Source organism: Echinops telfairi, unplaced genomic scaffold, assembly GCF_000313985.2.
Source record: "Echinops telfairi isolate 266 unplaced genomic scaffold, ASM31398v2 ScPeMD7_7424;HRSCAF=8462, whole genome shotgun sequence".
Classification (NCBI taxonomy): Eukaryota; Metazoa; Chordata; class Mammalia; order Afrosoricida; family Tenrecidae; genus Echinops; species Echinops telfairi.
The window spans coordinates 58828286-58844958 of NW_022111324.1; the positions used below are offsets into that span (position 1 = coordinate 58828286).

The window sequence follows — 16673 nt, forward strand, 5'->3', positions numbered from 1 at the left end:
ATTTTTAGAGCTGTGGTTTCTTGTTAATGAAGGTTAGGATTCCTAAGCTAGAATTTCCCTCTTTTTTTCTGTCATGCTAGGATTTCCAACAGAGTGTTACTGTGGTCCTCTTTCAAGATGAGAACACATTAATCTCAGCAGGAGCCGTGGATGGGTAAGAGTTTATTTCTTAGTTCTTTTGGTGGAGGTCCCTTTCAGCACCTATGTGTGAGAGAGTCACCTAGTCCTATTATCAATGAATGTGTGCTTTAATTTTCAGCCTAGTGAGTACCCCCACCCGAGAGAAGGAACCACAGATCCCACTGGAAACTATCTAACTAGGACTCTGGTTCAAATTTTAAATGAGATAATAGATGCCATGCATGGCACAATGTCTTAATAGGAACTGGTATGAAGGAAATGAGATAGATGATTTCCTTGCCTTATATAGTAAACTTTAGTCTATTATTATGTGACTAAATCAATTTAGATTTTCTTGTTTCTGATTCAAGAGTATCCTAAGAGAAAGAGTCTTATTCTGGGCATAGAACTGGCATTTCCAGGAGTAATCTAACTAGATAGTAGTGCCCAATGACATTCACATACCTTCCATCCATGATTGGCCTGAAAATGTGGGTTGTAAATCAGTCTGTGGCAAGTTTTGTTCGATGGTCTTGTCTTTTGAGCATGGGGACGCTTGCTTTTTAATTATTTTTCTTTTAAACCTTGCCTTTTAACTGTCCTGTTTGACTGATAAATCTCCTTCCAAAACTTCATTTAAGAAGATGACAGCTTACTGTGGCCTTCGGTTAAATCCCTGGGACACTAAAGCCCTTCTGGAGGCCAAGCCTCACACAGGAAGGAAGGATAACCCAAAGGCTATCAGGAATGCTTGTTAATAGCTGTGAAAGCTTGTTCTGGTATTTTTCTCAAGGATGCCAGACTTTTACACAAAGTTCTTTAAGTTGCCTATAAACTGTAGAAGGCCAGGATAAAGACAATTACCCAATAGATCAACGGGAAACATGCTTTTCTCCAATATACAGGAAAGTTTTAGTCTGTCTTAAAGACATACTCTAGGGATGGGCTCATTACTTATGATGTCCATGCAGAGTATCAAAGGCTTAGGAAATGCTTTTTCTACAAACAATGGAACCGTGACTATCAGCACTCGGCCTCCATCTTCCTTTTCCGCTCTCTTGGAATGAACTCAGGGCAACCTATCACTGGGTCAAATCCCATCTGTTTCCCTTCTGTGGCGACTGGAAGCCTGACATTGTTGAAAGCAATATGAGATCATTTGATCGGTTTCCCAATGATACGTCCTCACACTGTATCTGTTTGATGTGCAGAGGAATTTGATTAAAAGTCTTTGCACATTCAGTGGAGTTGAAGCTGGTTGGAATTGAGAGAGGGTCTACAATATAACTTACTTTGTCTTTTAGGATAATTAAAGTATGGGATTTGCGCAAGAATTACACTGCATATCGACAAGAACCCATAGCATCCAAGTCTTTCCTCTACCCAGGTAGCAGCACTCGTAAACTAGGTAAGCCTTTGCTTAGACTAAAGGGCTTTCTAGGAGGTACACACTTTTACACACTTTGGATAGAATTTTTAAAGCAAATACCAAACTACTTTTCAACAGTGTAGACTTGGAAAATTCTTACATTTGTTTTTCATTGTTGATTTACATTTTTAAAGTTCAAAAGACAAGAACTCAGAAGACTGTCTTTAGTTTATATGTATTTGGGGGGGTGGGGGCCGGAGTCTAATGATTCTTCCCATGGAATGATTTAATTTTGTTTCCACAATTAGCAATTAGCCTCAGGTCTACTCACTGTCATCAGCATCTGCTTACGGAAAGGTTTCTTTTTTAGGGTACTCTAGCCTGGTGTTGGACTCCACTGCCTCTACTTTATTTGCTAGCTGCACTGATGACCACATCTATATGTTCAATATGACTGGGTTGAAGACTTCTCCAGGTAAGATAAGCCACAGTTTCTTTTAATGGAAAGCTAATAGGTGTTTTTGGTAATGTTGGGGGTTTTGTTGTTGTTGTTTTCTCCCTTAATCAATCTTCTTCTGACATCCGTAGACTTTGGGACCTTTGATTAGTTCCCATGACATTGCCTGCGTTGTACTTGCCTGTGTGTTCATTTCATCAAGTCATCAGGATTCTCTTCTCTACACTGACTTTGATTTTCACAGTGTGTCTCTCCTGGCGATGCTTAGAATGATCTCAGTTTTTGGTTCCATAAGCTGTGGAATAGAGGGCAGTTCTGGTCATTTTTGTCCTGCTTGGAGATTGTTGGTTAAAGTTGAGGAATGCATTTTCTAGCCCCCAACAACCCGAGCCTACCCAAGCCTCTTCCTTAATGCTGGTCAGACCATTTTATCTCTTTTAAATGTTTCCCTACTCTCACCTTTTGTACCTTTTGTCTCAAGTTAAAAATAGAATCTAATACTTAGAACTGGAGTGGGGAGCGGGGAGGGAGGGGAAAAATGAGAACCTAATGTCGGGGGTTTAAATGGAGAGAAAATGTTTTGAGAAACAATGTACAAATGCGCTTTACACAATTGATGTGTGTATGGATTGGGATAACAGTTGTATGAGCCCCTAATAAAATGTTAAAAAAGGAAAAGAAAAAAAAAGAACTAATAAATGACATTTTTGAAAAGTCATAGAATGGCTCTAAACTTCAAGCACGCTTTTAGAGAATGGTTTCCGTTTCACTGCTTTCTAAGACTATTTATTATCAGTTAACTATCAAACAAGAAACCACCAAATAATATTGAACTTATGACAAGGACTCTCATATCAGTGGCAGTATCACGACTGGTATTAGGTGTGGTATTTAAATACTCTTAACAAGAGAGTATTTGGGAAAGGGAAAAGGTTTCTTAACATCATTTCCTAGGTTTCTGATTATGTTTCACGTATACAAAAGCTGTTTCTATAACATTTTGCTATGTAGCATTATACTAAAAGGGGCTTTCAATTAACTTTGTTCTTCTGCCATCAAACAAATATGCCCCAGTCTACATAACTAATAATGTAGTAGCCATTTTCTGAGCTCCTGAAATAATTTGATTGGTTCTCATGGATGGATGGATGGATATTGCTGCATAGAAGTGGAATGAAATGATGAGGAAGAAAGCAAGCCCCAGTCTAATACTTCATTTTAAACATACAGTTGTGGGCTTAATATTTGATCTCTTACACTTTATTCACAGAATTATATAACACTAAGTGATGTTCATAATGGTGGAGCACTTTAGGAGCACAAATCATCAAAGATTCATTTGAAGTAATTAAAGTTAGTAAAAGTTTCAGCAAGGTTTTTAGTGACGATTGAAACATTTATAAAATACATCATACCAACCTTTCTGAGACCAGCAGAGGGCAATAAATACTTATAAGTTTAGTGGGAAATTCCATCCATAGTTTTTTATTCATAGGTTAAAACTAAGGAAGAGTAACAACTATAGTTTTGTAATAGCATTTAGAATAAAGGATCTATCTGTTTATTCTGTGGGTCTACTCTGGAAAGCCTATGAGTAGTCTGAATTGGTCCACACCCAGCTTCACTTTGACAGTACAAGTGTCTCATGTGAGGAAGTATTAGACATACAGGCTTTTTCTTTAAAACCTGTAAATATAAACTTATTTTCCAGCTTATTCTGGCAGAAGGAAGGAACCTCTGTGCAATTAAAGCTAAGTCCCTTACTAATATTTCTCTTCTTCATTGAGGAGCTTAGGATGTGTCTTGTTTATTTTTCCTGCTAAAAATGTAAATGCATCCATAAATTCTCTCCCACTAACTAAGAGTTTGCTTTTGTACTTCTCAGTACTACTCTGATGCCAAGTGCCTCACGTTTTGGCCTCATTAGTATAAAAGAACCTGTCAAGCACACAATTTCTCAGATTGTTTGCCCCATGTAGTGCCTAGTGAGAATTCTAAACCTGAAAGCTAACCCTAACCTATTTGGAGTAAGTGTATAGTTTATTCCATTGGCCATTTCAGCCATCAGTAGCCAATATAAAGTGCTGGATTTAAAATCCCATTTAGTATAAAAATAGAAACCCATTTGGCTATCAAGAAGCCTTAACCAGAATTCAAGTGGTTCTTTTCACTGAGTTCTACATATTTATACAACAAACATTTGAGAATCTACACTATTCAAAGCACTATCACATCTGCTAAAGAAAGACTCACTGCAATTGAGTCAATGCCAACTCATAGTGACCCTTTAATACAGTTTAGACCTGCCCCTGTGAGTTTTCAAGACTGCATTTTTTTTAAAACTGATTTACTGGGGGCCTCTTACGAATCTTATGGCAACTCAGCCTTCAGTTGTATTAACTACACTTGTACATATGTTGCCATCAACATTTCCAAAACGTTTTCTCTCTACTTGAGCCTTTGGTATCAGTTCCTCTTCTTTCCCCTCCCTCCCCTCCCTTCCCACCTTCGTGAATCTTTAGTCAATTATATATTATTATTGTTATTTCATATCTTAGATGGTCCATTGTCTCCTTTCACCCACATTTCTGTTATTCGTCCCCCTGGGTGGAGGGCTATGTAACCAACCAACTGATGGGTTCTCCCTCTTTTCCCCCCCACCCCCCCAACCCTACCTTCCCCCTATTCTCATGAAATCACTACTCCCACTACTGTTCTTGAGGGTTTTATCTGTCCTGAATTCCATGTGTTGAGAGCTCTTATCTGTACCAATCTGTGTGCTCTGGTCTAGCTGGATTTGTAAGGTAGAACTGGGTCATGGTAGTTGGGGGGGGGGAGCATTCAGGAACTAGAGGAATGATGTGTGTTTCACCAGTGCTATACTGTACCCTGGTTGAATTGTCCCTTCCTGTAACTCTTCGGGGGGGTTGGGGTGGGATGTCCAATTGTCTACAGATGGGCTTTGGGTCTCCACTCTAACCCCCCTCATTCACATCCATATAATTGTTTGTTTTGGATCTTTTGATACCTGATCCTGTCAATACCTCATGATCATACAGGCTGATGTGCATCTTCCCTGTGGCCTCATTTGCTTCCCTGTTAGATGGCTGTTTAACTTCGAGCTTTTAAGACCCCAGATGCTATATATTTTGATAGCTGAGCACCATCCACTTTCTTCACCACATTTGCTTATGCACCCATTTTGTCTTCAGTGATCAGGAAGATGAGTATCAAAGAGTGCCAGGTTATTCGAACAAAGTGTTCTTGGTTTAGGGAGGCCTTGAGTTGAGGCCCAAAGTTCATCTGCTATCTTAATACTTTAACATATAAATATATGTACATTGGCTTCTATCTCTTTTATTATAAATTAATATATTTACATATATACATGCCTATAGTGATAGCTCTATAAATAGCTTTTGCTTCCTACTTCTTTCCTCTTATTTCCTTTCACCTTCCCTCCTGCCCCACTATCATACTCACCCTCCACTCGGCTCTCAGTAATTCCTTTTGGATACATTGCACTTGATCAAACTCCACCAGGCCTTCTCACCATCATTTCTATATCTCTTGTTCTTCCCTCATCCCTGAGTTTGTTGGCTCCCTGCTCCTACTTCCCGCCCCATCCTCTCCCATGTACACCTGGGACCAGCGGTCCTGTTGTTTTCTCCTCAGGATTGTTTGTCCTGCCTATCTTACATAGATAGACATAGGACATATGGGGGGGTGGGGGGGCGGTGCTATAGGTGATAGTTCCAGGTCTGTCTGCTGACCTTAGGAGTGTTTTCCATTCGCGTCTGATGAGGTGCCAAGCCCTGTCCCCCGAGTCAAAAAATCTTCAGGATTCTTCCAGGACTTGGTTACTTGGCTGCCCTGTAGCATGCCCTTTGCATTTCACCCCACTGTGCATGGGGCAGACTGGGCACACTTTCTGCAGTGTCTCCAGTGCTGTCCCCCATAGTGCTATAGATCAGTGAGGGAATGTCATGTCTTGTGGGCTGGCTCAACGGTCTTCTCTCTGCATTGGCTGCTCCGAGCAGGGATGTCATCCTCAGGGCTTGGTGAGCCATGATGAGGTTCACTCTCTCTCTCTTTTTTCCTCTTAGTTCGCACCGTGTGCTCTGGACAGACCCACACCTCTCCCCGGGCTATCTCTCCAGTGCTGTCCTCTGTATTACTTTCTTCTGGGGAGAGGGTCAACATAGCTCGGCTTGGGCCCGGCCCTGTCACAAGACTGTAATTTTTTACCGGAGGAGATAGCCCCATCTTTCTCCCTCAGATCAAACTGCTGACCTTGCACATCGCTGCAGAACACATAACCACCATGCCCCCTAGACTCTGGAAGAAAGACTAGAATAGCAATTTATCCTTAAAGCTTTTGACGTTTTAAGGGGAAGTAAACATGTCATGCAGTCAAAAGAGCCCAACCCTGAGTTGGGTATCTGTCCTGTCTTGTCCTATCATAACATTCCTCTCTTCAGCCTTCTCCACACCAAGCATGTCAGCTGAGATTGGGTCTATTGCGTAATCTCTTTTTATAGTTATTATTCTGCCAATGGATAGGCCCCTTTTATTTGGTGATGATCTCTTGGCCAAGGACCCCTGGTGGCATAGTTGTTTGACTGCTAACTGCTAGGTCAGCAATTCAAAACCACCAGCCTCCTTGAAATAGAAAGAGGAGGCTTTCAGCTCCTAGGGTTGTTGTGAGAGACTCAATGGCAGTGTTTGGTTACTTTTGGTTATAGCTTGGCCATCTGCTTTGATAGTTAATACAATAATAAAACTTGATAGGACACATATGTTGCTTTCATTTATTTGAATCCTGGAAATAAAAGCCAGATATTTGGGTTATTTTCTTTTGCAGTGGCTTCCTTCAGCGGACACCTGAACTCTACCTTTTATGTGAAAGCCAGTCTTAGTCCAGATGACCAGTTTTTAGTCAGCGGTTCAAGTGACGAAGCTGCCTACATCTGGAGGGTGAGTTGCCATCTTTAAGAGGACGTGAATTTAATACCGTACATTCTCTCAACTTTTCTACATCAGGTTGCTTCCTGGCTCTTACTATGGCCAAAACCTCGTTCTGATTGTTACGAAATATGTGATGCTCTCTGTTCAGAGATTATCAGAAGTCAATATCCACAGCCTCCCACAGTTTCACAGAGTCTCAGGAATGTGAAGATGCAGAAACGTGTCTAGGGCCTCAAGTACTTCATCTTGGTGCTCAGAAAACCATACTACCTTGTCCTTTCTGCCCTTTGTTTTCTTTTTTCTTTTTTTTTCTTTTTTAACATTTTATTAGGGGCTCATACAACTGTTATCCCAATCCATACACACATCAATTGTGTAAAGCGCATTTGTACATCGTTTCTCAAAACATTTTCTCTCCATTGAAACCCCCGACATTAGGTCCTCATTTTTCCCCTCCCTCCCCGCTCCCCGCTCCCACATGAGCCCTTGATAGTTTATAAATGGGTATTTTGTCATATCTTGCCCTGTCCGACGTCTCCCTTCACCCACTTTTCGGTTGTCTGTCCCCCAGGGAGGAGGTCACACACAGTTCCATGTAATCGGTTCCCTCTTTCCTACCCATTCTCCCTTTACCCTCCCTGTTTCGCCACTCACACCACTGGTCCTATAGGGCTCATCCGTCCTGGATTCCCTGGATTTTCAGTTCCTATCTGTACCAGTGTACCTCCTCTGGTCTACTGCCCTTTGTTTTCAAACGTAAACAAAATGCAATGTTTTTGGCCCTATTCCCACACGGCCTTACATAAGACAGTCATTCGGGCTACTAAAATGTGTTTGACTATTTTATCAATTTTTAAAATATATTTAATAGCATTCCTTTAATACTTGTCTCAATTTTTATCAATTTTATGTTCCTCTATTATGTAATTTTTTGAAACTTTCTAAATAACTGATTCTAAAATGACTTCTATAAGCCAAGAAATTTAAAGTTCGAAGCCCAGTAAAGAAAATTGAGATGTTTATACAATGAATAGGACTTGCTGGCCACTAAAAAAAAAAAAAGACTTTTAAGGTAGGAATAATGATGACACTAAAAGTCCGCATCTGTTGAGTGTGTGCCTTGAGGGAGACACTCAATGTAGAGTCGAAAGTTAATATTCAGACATTGTTGACCGAGGGCTAAGAGTTGAGTATCTTCTAGGCTTCCCTGTGATTCCGTAAATATCCTTGACCGTGGTGAGGTTAATGAATGGGGTACCTACATTTTGTTTCAGAGTCATAATATAAAAAATTGTATAGGCCCATAGTTTCAATATTATCACACCCCTTACTTCTCCCTATAAAGGTATGTATCTATAGTCCTGCAAACTCCAGGGAAGTTACATCCTTCATGTTATCATAGGGAAAAAGTTAAACTTACCTGACATGGAACATAATTGATCCTTCTTAATTTCATTCTGTACTGGGAGAGATACTAAAATTATTTTATACCTAGAGTTGCAAAAGTACAACACTACCAATAAAACTTTTGGTCCCTAGAGGGAGTTAATTGTTCTCTGTGTTGCTTTTATGTTGCTGACTTCTTTTTTTTTTTTTTTTAACAAATATAATTGTTTTCTTTTCAAATGAAATTTCCCTTATAAAGTATATATCCTTAAATTCTCATCTTGGTATGAAACTTTTTACCTACCTTATATACTGGAGTATAAGCTGACCCAAATATCAACCAAGGCATTTAATTTTACCACAAAGACTGTATTAAAATTGTGCTGAAAAACTCAGCTTATACATGAGTGTATATAGTAACTTCTCTCTCAAATTCTTTTCACTTGATGCTTCTGTATTTATAGTTTTTAATTTTGAGTTTCCCTTCTCACATTGTCTCTCTTTCACTCCAATTTAGCTAATCTTTATTCCTACAAAAAGTTGTCTTTTAAAGATTTTTTGTACAAAAGAAAAACCTTTTATTTAAAATAATCCAAATGAATTGTAACATACAAAATACACATAATGAAATATTTTGAGTAAACCTATCATTCATGTTAGTTTTAACTACACATACTTAATTATATATGTAATTTTTTATAACATAGAGTTCTCCTTATCAATTCTTAAAGTTCCTCTAGCCCTCTTCTCTTAACACGAAAAACGTTTTGTGTGGTTGGTTGGTTGGTGGGAATGAGCATTGAGGGAATACTTCCTCCCTGTAAAGACACTAAAAGTACTTGGCACCTGCTCATAATTCATTTTAGACATCCAATCAGTGGCCACCACTTGATGTGTGACCCTTTCTAAATTCCTCTGCTGGGTCACACATCAGTGCTGAATGACGTGGGTCAGACATGATGTTCTCCTGCCTGTCCACACATAACTCAGTGAACAGCCTCTGACATTTGAGAACCTGGTGAGCTTGCTGCTCCTAAAATTGACTTTGCCTAGTGAGGTGGCTCACAGTGGCGTGCGTCTCTTGGGTGCATGTCAGCGTGGTGGGAAGACTTGGTGTTCCCCTGCTCCCACACAGACCTCAGCCTACCAGACCATACAGAATTCTTCGTAACCTTTATAATCAATTTTATTCATAGATTAATATGTGAAAGTAAAAGAATAGTGTGTGATCTAGTTTAAATTGCTTATATGGAATATGTCTTAGATAATATGAATACTAACAACAAAGTGTTTGTAGCTATTTCCTCTTTTAATTAGAGCATTATTGGTAACTAAGCAGAGGGCTTTTTGACTTTCCTTTTTCTTTAATTACTACTTCATTCGCAATAAAGCTATTGGTTTAGGGCCTCAAATATTAACGACCACAATATTGTAACTAAAACCAGAAAAGCCACCAGTAGCAACACAAAACATCGAGTTCTTGAAGTATGTGCAGACTAACCCACATGATTCAAAACGTCTTTGTAATTGAGTAACGATGACAGTCTGAAGAGAGCATACTAGAAGGTTCAAAAAGTAAGTGAGCAGAGGCTCTTAGCTTTATAGGTATACTGCTACACACAAGTTGAGCTTATGGGAAAATAATTGCAGGGATATTTTATGAAAACTTAATATTATGCTGAAATGCTACATGGAAATTTGTAGGTCATCATTTTAGTGTCACCCTTCTGACTGTCACCAAATACAGTTTCACACTAGTGGCACCACTGGTGACTAGTCCTCTTATATTTTTTTAATTTAATTTTATTTTTTTAGTCCTCTTTTCTATGATTTGTTGTATTTTAAAAGGAAGGGACCTATCATTTAAAATAATTTCCTTGCAATTGGAATGTCCAGGCTGTTGCATTGTCTTGTAACTGCCACATGCCCAAGAGATCAGAACTCTCTCAAGTGTTGACACCAGAAAACAGAATGGAAGGTGGGGATTTCAAATTCTAATCCTCACCACTGCTCCACAAAGGGCAGATAAAGTAGATTTAGGCTCTCAAGACTAAAAATTAAGAGAGGTTTTAATATTAAACTCTCTTCAATTTTCCTCTAAGTGTCATAGCCCGGTTCATTTCTGACAATTGCTGAACAGCATTGAAGTGGTTATAAATAAGCTGATTTGGCAGTTATTCCACCACTGACTGGCAAAATGTGGAGCCTGACATGACCACAAGAAAGATTAAGTTTGGATTCCAACTGGGCAGACTAAGATTTTGTCCACAAAGGTGCTGAACTTCCTGGCATGTTTAAATATCCAAACTGTTATGTGGCCTCTAAGTTAGAGCCTTCGTAGTCCTATGAGGGTGGATGTTGGGTTTCCCCATGCCCTCTATTAACATCTTGATTTCTTTCATATTTTTAACATGTAAGAGAGAAAACCTTTTGTGTTTGACAAGTCCCCAAATACTTTGGAGCCCCTAAAAGTCTTTTGAACCTCTCATTTTCTTCTTTCTACTTCAAAAGTGGGGGAGGCTTTAAAAAAATCAAAATCCTATGAAATTTTTTTGTTTTAGCAAATGAAGTGGCAATAGATAAACATATCAACGAAAAAGGATTGTAAAGTCACCCTAGTCTCATTAAAAACCCAAATTCAATGCCATAGCATTGATTCCAACCCATAGTGACCCTATCTAGGGTTTATGAGACTAAATCTTTACTGAAACAGACTCATCTTCTACAGAACAGCTGGTGGGTCTGAACTGTTAACCTTGTGGTTAGCAGCTAGGAGTCACTAAGTACTATACGCTATAGTAGTTTTGTGTGTCAAAGCATTCATGTCTCAAATTTATAAAATCTTGACCGACATTTTAGCTCACAACATGTCCCTCTACCTTTTTTGGTTTCAAATTGAAATAGAATTCACATAATGCAGAATTCACCATTTTAAAGAATACAATTCAATTTTTTTAGTATAGTCACAATATTGAGCAACCAGTACCACTGTGTAAAACCAGAATATTTCAACACCCTGAAAAGAAATCTGTTAGCCATCACTCTGTAATCTTCCCCCACATGCCCCCAACCCTTGGCAGCTCCCAAACTGTGAGGGGGTATTCAAAAACACTGGGAAAATTTTTTCCAAAGCTATGAATTTAAATTTTGTATAAAACAACCTTATCACCTTCAAAGTACTCTCCATTACACTTAATACATTTTTCAAATCTGCCATGCCATTCTTGGAAACATTTTTCAAACTCATCTATTTGGATGGCTGACAGCACCTTCCTCATTTTTCTTCACCTCTTCTATGTCATCCAATCACTGTCCTTTCATGTCCCTCTTCATTTGCGGAAACAAGAAGGGTTGCATGGAGTAAGCTACATGGGGCAAGAGAGGCATGCTGGGTTTTGCCAAAAGCTGGCCCACGGAGATGGCTGCATGAACAGGTGCATTGTCCTAGTGGCAAAACCAGTCCCCCGTCTGCCACAAATCAGGCCTTTTTTGTTGCATACTTATGCAATCTTTCAGAACTTCTAAACAGAAAGTCTGATTAACAGTCTGAGCTGGTGGAACAAAGTCCAAATGTACTACAAGTTGACATTTTTTGTCCATTTGTGAAGTTGATGGACATCCAGAATGAGATTAGTCATCAATTGACTTTTCACCTTTTTTGAAAGGGGAAAGTCACTCATACACTTGAGTTTTTCCCATAGCGCTGTCCTTGTAAGCTGTGTTCAACATCACGACAGTTTCTGCAGCATTTTTCCTGAGCAGGAAACATTTCATAGCTGCATGCTGTTCTCTTAAATCAGCCATCACCAAAAATGAGGTTCAAGCGAAACTGCTTTTACAAAAAGATACACAACCTTCCCAGGCGATGCCACTGGCTGCACTAACTTAGAGCAAGTTGCTCAAAGCTCGCCTAGTGGAAAAATGCATACTACGAAAGCTCCACTCCATCTAGCACCATTCCGGTTTTTGGGGAGTACCCCCTCATATACCCTGTCTGTCTATGGATTTCTCTATCCCAGGCACTTCATATAAGTGGAATCAATGTGTGCTGTTTTGTGGCTAGTTTCGTTTATGTAGCATAATATTTTCAGGGCTCATTCATACATCAGTACTTCATTTTGTTCTTGTGGCTGAATAAAATCATTGCTTGAGTAGACCATCTTTAGATTATCTATTCATCAGCTCATGGACATTTGGATTATTTGCTTTTTTTTGGCTATTATAAACAAAGATGCTACGAACATCTATACATGATTTGTTAATGGACAGGTGTTTTCATTTCTCTTGGGAACATTTGAGAAGACTTCAAAGAAGTTCATGGAAGAAATCTGTTTCTTTCAACTCCACTTTTCCACAAATTTTTGAAGCCCATTCATATATATAGCTATAGGTAGAATTACTGGGTCAGCCGTCAATACTATCTTTGAATTTTTAAGAAGTACCTCCCACTTTTAACTTCACATAAAGTGCTTATCTCATGGTAAATGAAGTACTCAACACATTGTAGCTTTTATTGTCATTACTAGTTTCCTCTCAGTTCCTATGGGAGATAGAGAAATGAGCATGAATCTAGTGATGACTATTTAGGTTCTTCCTGAAACTTATTTTCATTCTTTGTGTACACATTTAGAATCTCCTACGTATTGTAATAGAAAAACTGAGGAAGGGTCAGTCTCTTGAAAAGCTAGAGGGAACAAGCAGGTGAACCAATGGAGTAGAATAGAATGTTCTACCCTGGAGCGGCCCGAGGACATCATTCCCTCCTCTCCCTTTGAACATGCTGCTCCCAGTCCTGCCTGGTGTGATGGGAAACTTAATGTATTAGAGTCATCCCAAATGGAGGAAGAAGTGGTTATCTCTAATTATTGCAGTATTCAGAAAAAAAATATTTTTTAATATGCTTCCATTTGAGAGAATGAGTTGGTATCTCTCTGGCATTGTAGGAGTAAGCAGTAAGTGAGATCCTGGTACATAGTGCTTATTTCACTTCAGTTAAACTTCCATTAATCTATCAAAGCAAATTAGACTCTACTCTTTGACTTTTTTGAATTATTACATGTATGCCATTTAACCCAAGAGAGGAGTGATAGTAATTAAGTTAGATAACCTGATGAATCAGCTTGTCAAATCTCTTAATGACAATTTGAGGAATCTATTAACTTCACTTCAGTCATTCTCACGAATCTTGCCAGAGTTGTATCCACTTTCTTCATGCAAATGAGCCATGATTCAGAGCCTCAGGAGAATGGAGTGAATAATTCCACTCAGCCCCCACCTAACTTTTTCTAAATCCACATGCTAATAATAGTTATGAGGTTGTACTCCATATTGTGCCGATTAATTCTCATGTCCTGTGAAAAGATTGATAGCTCTTGAATGAGTCAGTTGTACAAGACTGTCCAAGCTATATCACTAGTGGCATCTGACCAAGGGAAAACCGAATCTTAGTCACATGTAGTACTGAACAGTGTGACCCTTTTTATACATTGTGTGAGTATGCAGATTTATATACACTTACCAACTCTCATTATCCAACATCACAGATGTATAACTAGTTAAAAAAACCACATTAATGACATTTATCTGGCAGTGATGAATGTAACACTGGCTGTGTTAAGTGTTCACTCAGCTGGGCTATGATTCTCAGTGGTTTGCCAGTTAAGATGTAATTTGGCAATTCGTAATAATTTGGCCATTGTCCATTTTCATCTAATACAATGGTTTTAAACCTGCGGGGCGCGATTCCTTTGGGGGTTGAATGACCCTTTCACAGGGGTCGGCCGATTCATAACAGTAGCAAAATTACAGTTATGAAGTAGCAATGAAAAAAATTTTATGGTTGTGGGGAGGGTCCCCACAACATGAGGAACTGTATTAAAAGGTTGTGGCATTAGGAAGGTTGAGAACCACTGATCTAATTACCAATTTTTACATAATAACATGCTGCAAGGAGTAGGGTGTGTGTGTGTGTGTGTGTGTACACAAATGCATACATCTGTGGAACTTGAGAATTTCTTAAATTCACTAAAAAGTTTAGAGGATCTTTCCCCCCAGGAAGAATACCAAGGTCCCACATAAAATATAGCCTATAACCCTTCAAGGAGCCCCTGTCCGGTGCAAACAGTTAGGAGCTTGACTACTAGCTGAATGATTGGCAGGTTGAGCTCATCCAGAGAGACCTTGGGAAGCAGCCCTGGCAATCAGGTCAGAACCTAGAAAAGCCTATGGGGTACACACATGGAGTCTCCTTGAGTCCGAATCAGTTCCACGACAGCAGCATACTTATTTAGGATGGCAGGGAATAATGTGGAATTTTTGTAAAATGTTCAAATGTCTTTTGGGAGACAGAACATGTCTCAGGTTGCTTCAGGATTTGGTGTTTCTGAAAGTAGCTAACTAAAGAAGACCTGAAAATGTTTGGGCTCTGTAAGAATAAAACTTAAGGTGTTCATTTGATATCCACTGCCTAGCAGCTGAAGAACCCTAGGGGCTCAGTGATTAAGCACCAGACTGCTAACTGAAGGTTTTGCAGTTTGAACCCACTATCTTTCTGTGAGAGAAAGATGAGTCTGATCCCATAAAGATTACAACCTTGGAAACCCTACTCTGCCCTATAGGGTCGCTGTGAGTTTGAAACAACTCACTGGCAACAAGCTTGGGTTTGGTTACATGAAAACTTACCAACTAAGAGGAGAGAGAGACAGTGCCAGTCTTGAACATTAATCAAAATATGTATAGCTAGGTAGCTCTGATTTGAAATGAGTCCTGTCCTGATATGTTAACTCGCTGTATATTGACTCATGTTATTACATACTTATTCTGGCTCTTTTTGTTGTTTACTCAGGTCAGTCACAAAAATTGGTACTTTTTTTTTAAGAAATGGTACTTTTATCCATTAGGATTCATCTGAATTATAACTTTCTCTAGGGGCTTAGGTAATAGCGCTAAAGGACAAACAGAGAGGAGCCTCATATCTGGAAGACCTTACGCTGCTCTAACTGGTTTATTTTTGATTGTCGTTTAGGTCTCTACCCCTTGGCATCCTCCCACTATGCTCCTGGGTCATTCACAAGAGGTCACATCTGTGAGCTGGTGTCCAGCAGACTTCACGAAGGTTTGTAAAAATCTCTGTGGTTACTTATAAGAGTAGATTTCCTAAGATTTCACTTGATATGTATGTAGACTTTTGTTTCAATGGATGTAACAGATTTTGAGGCCATCTATGGATCTGTATCAGAATTAATCAGATATTCGACTTTTCTCTATGAAGAATGAGGAAACTGCATTCGACCCAAAGGAGTAAGGATGGATTTCTGACTCCCTAGAGTAATTCTTTCTTAAAGATAGCATTAAGTATATTTTTAAAATGTGATTCAATTTTATCTTAAATGTAAGGTGTGAACAAGTTTTTCACCTCTGCACTATTGGTGTGGATTGTTCTTCATGGTCTGTTTTGGGCTATCACATACAGCTAATAAAATACCTACTGTGAAGTTTTACCATATAAGGTTACCTTAGAGTAAATGACATAAAAAATAAACCAGAAATGTCTTACACATTCTGGAAATAAGAAAATTCACCCACCTTTTTTTACCAAAAAAAGTAAATATACAATGCAAGGTCAATGAGAAACACACACCAAATGTGAGGTCAGAAATCGGTGGTTTGTATATGTTTTTTGCCTTCATTAATGTAAATATGTGTGAGTATATATGAATATATCAATGTGAAGTTAAGGATATAGCCATGAATATATTATTTTTTTACTGTTTGTATTTAACTGTATTGACACGTAGTTCATATACATACAATTCAATTGTTTTAAGTATATTAAAAGAGTTGTTCGATTGTCATATAGTCAGTTTTAAATCATTTTCTTCATTCTTGTATTCATTATTATTAGCTCCCAGTTTTCCCGTAACCTTCCTATCCTAACCGTAAGGAGCTATTAATCTAGTTACTGCCTCTAAATATTTAGCTATCCTGGATTTCATATAAAGAAAATCACATTTTTTAAAATTCAACAACAAAAGAAAACCTCAGTCCAAAAGAAAGCAGAAGTCTTAATCCACTAGGGGACTCTGAATGAATTTTGGGCTTTCACTATAATTCATAGCCATCTACAAATTGGGTGATCAAAATTTAAGATCTAATAGAATTCTTCTGGTTTTGGATTTTATTTCCAATTCTTGGATCGCAAGTGGACTTAGCTGATTCCTTACCTGCTTCTTATTTTAAGACCAGCCTTTAAGATCCCAGGAGCTATTCTTTTTTTTTTTTTAATTGTTTTATTAGGGGCTCATACAACTCTTATCACAATCCATACATACATCAATTGTGTAAAGCACATTTGTACATTCATTGCCCTCATCA

At 38.7% G+C, this 16673-nt stretch overlaps 1 protein-coding gene across 2 annotated transcripts in view; it reads left to right on the forward strand.

Moving 5' to 3' along the window:
- Window positions 1–16673, forward strand: part of DTL (denticleless E3 ubiquitin protein ligase homolog) — a 61805-nt gene that overhangs the window by 19925 nt on the left and 25207 nt on the right. For both annotated transcript variants that reach the window (XM_045298093.1, XM_004700141.3), the window contains exons 8-12: window positions 81–154; window positions 1425–1528; window positions 1860–1964; window positions 6811–6923; window positions 15325–15414. In XM_045298093.1, the coding sequence (XP_045154028.1) occupies window positions 81–154; window positions 1425–1528; window positions 1860–1964; window positions 6811–6923; window positions 15325–15414 (486 nt within the window). The remainder of the gene's footprint in view (window positions 1–80; window positions 155–1424; window positions 1529–1859; window positions 1965–6810; window positions 6924–15324; window positions 15415–16673) is intronic.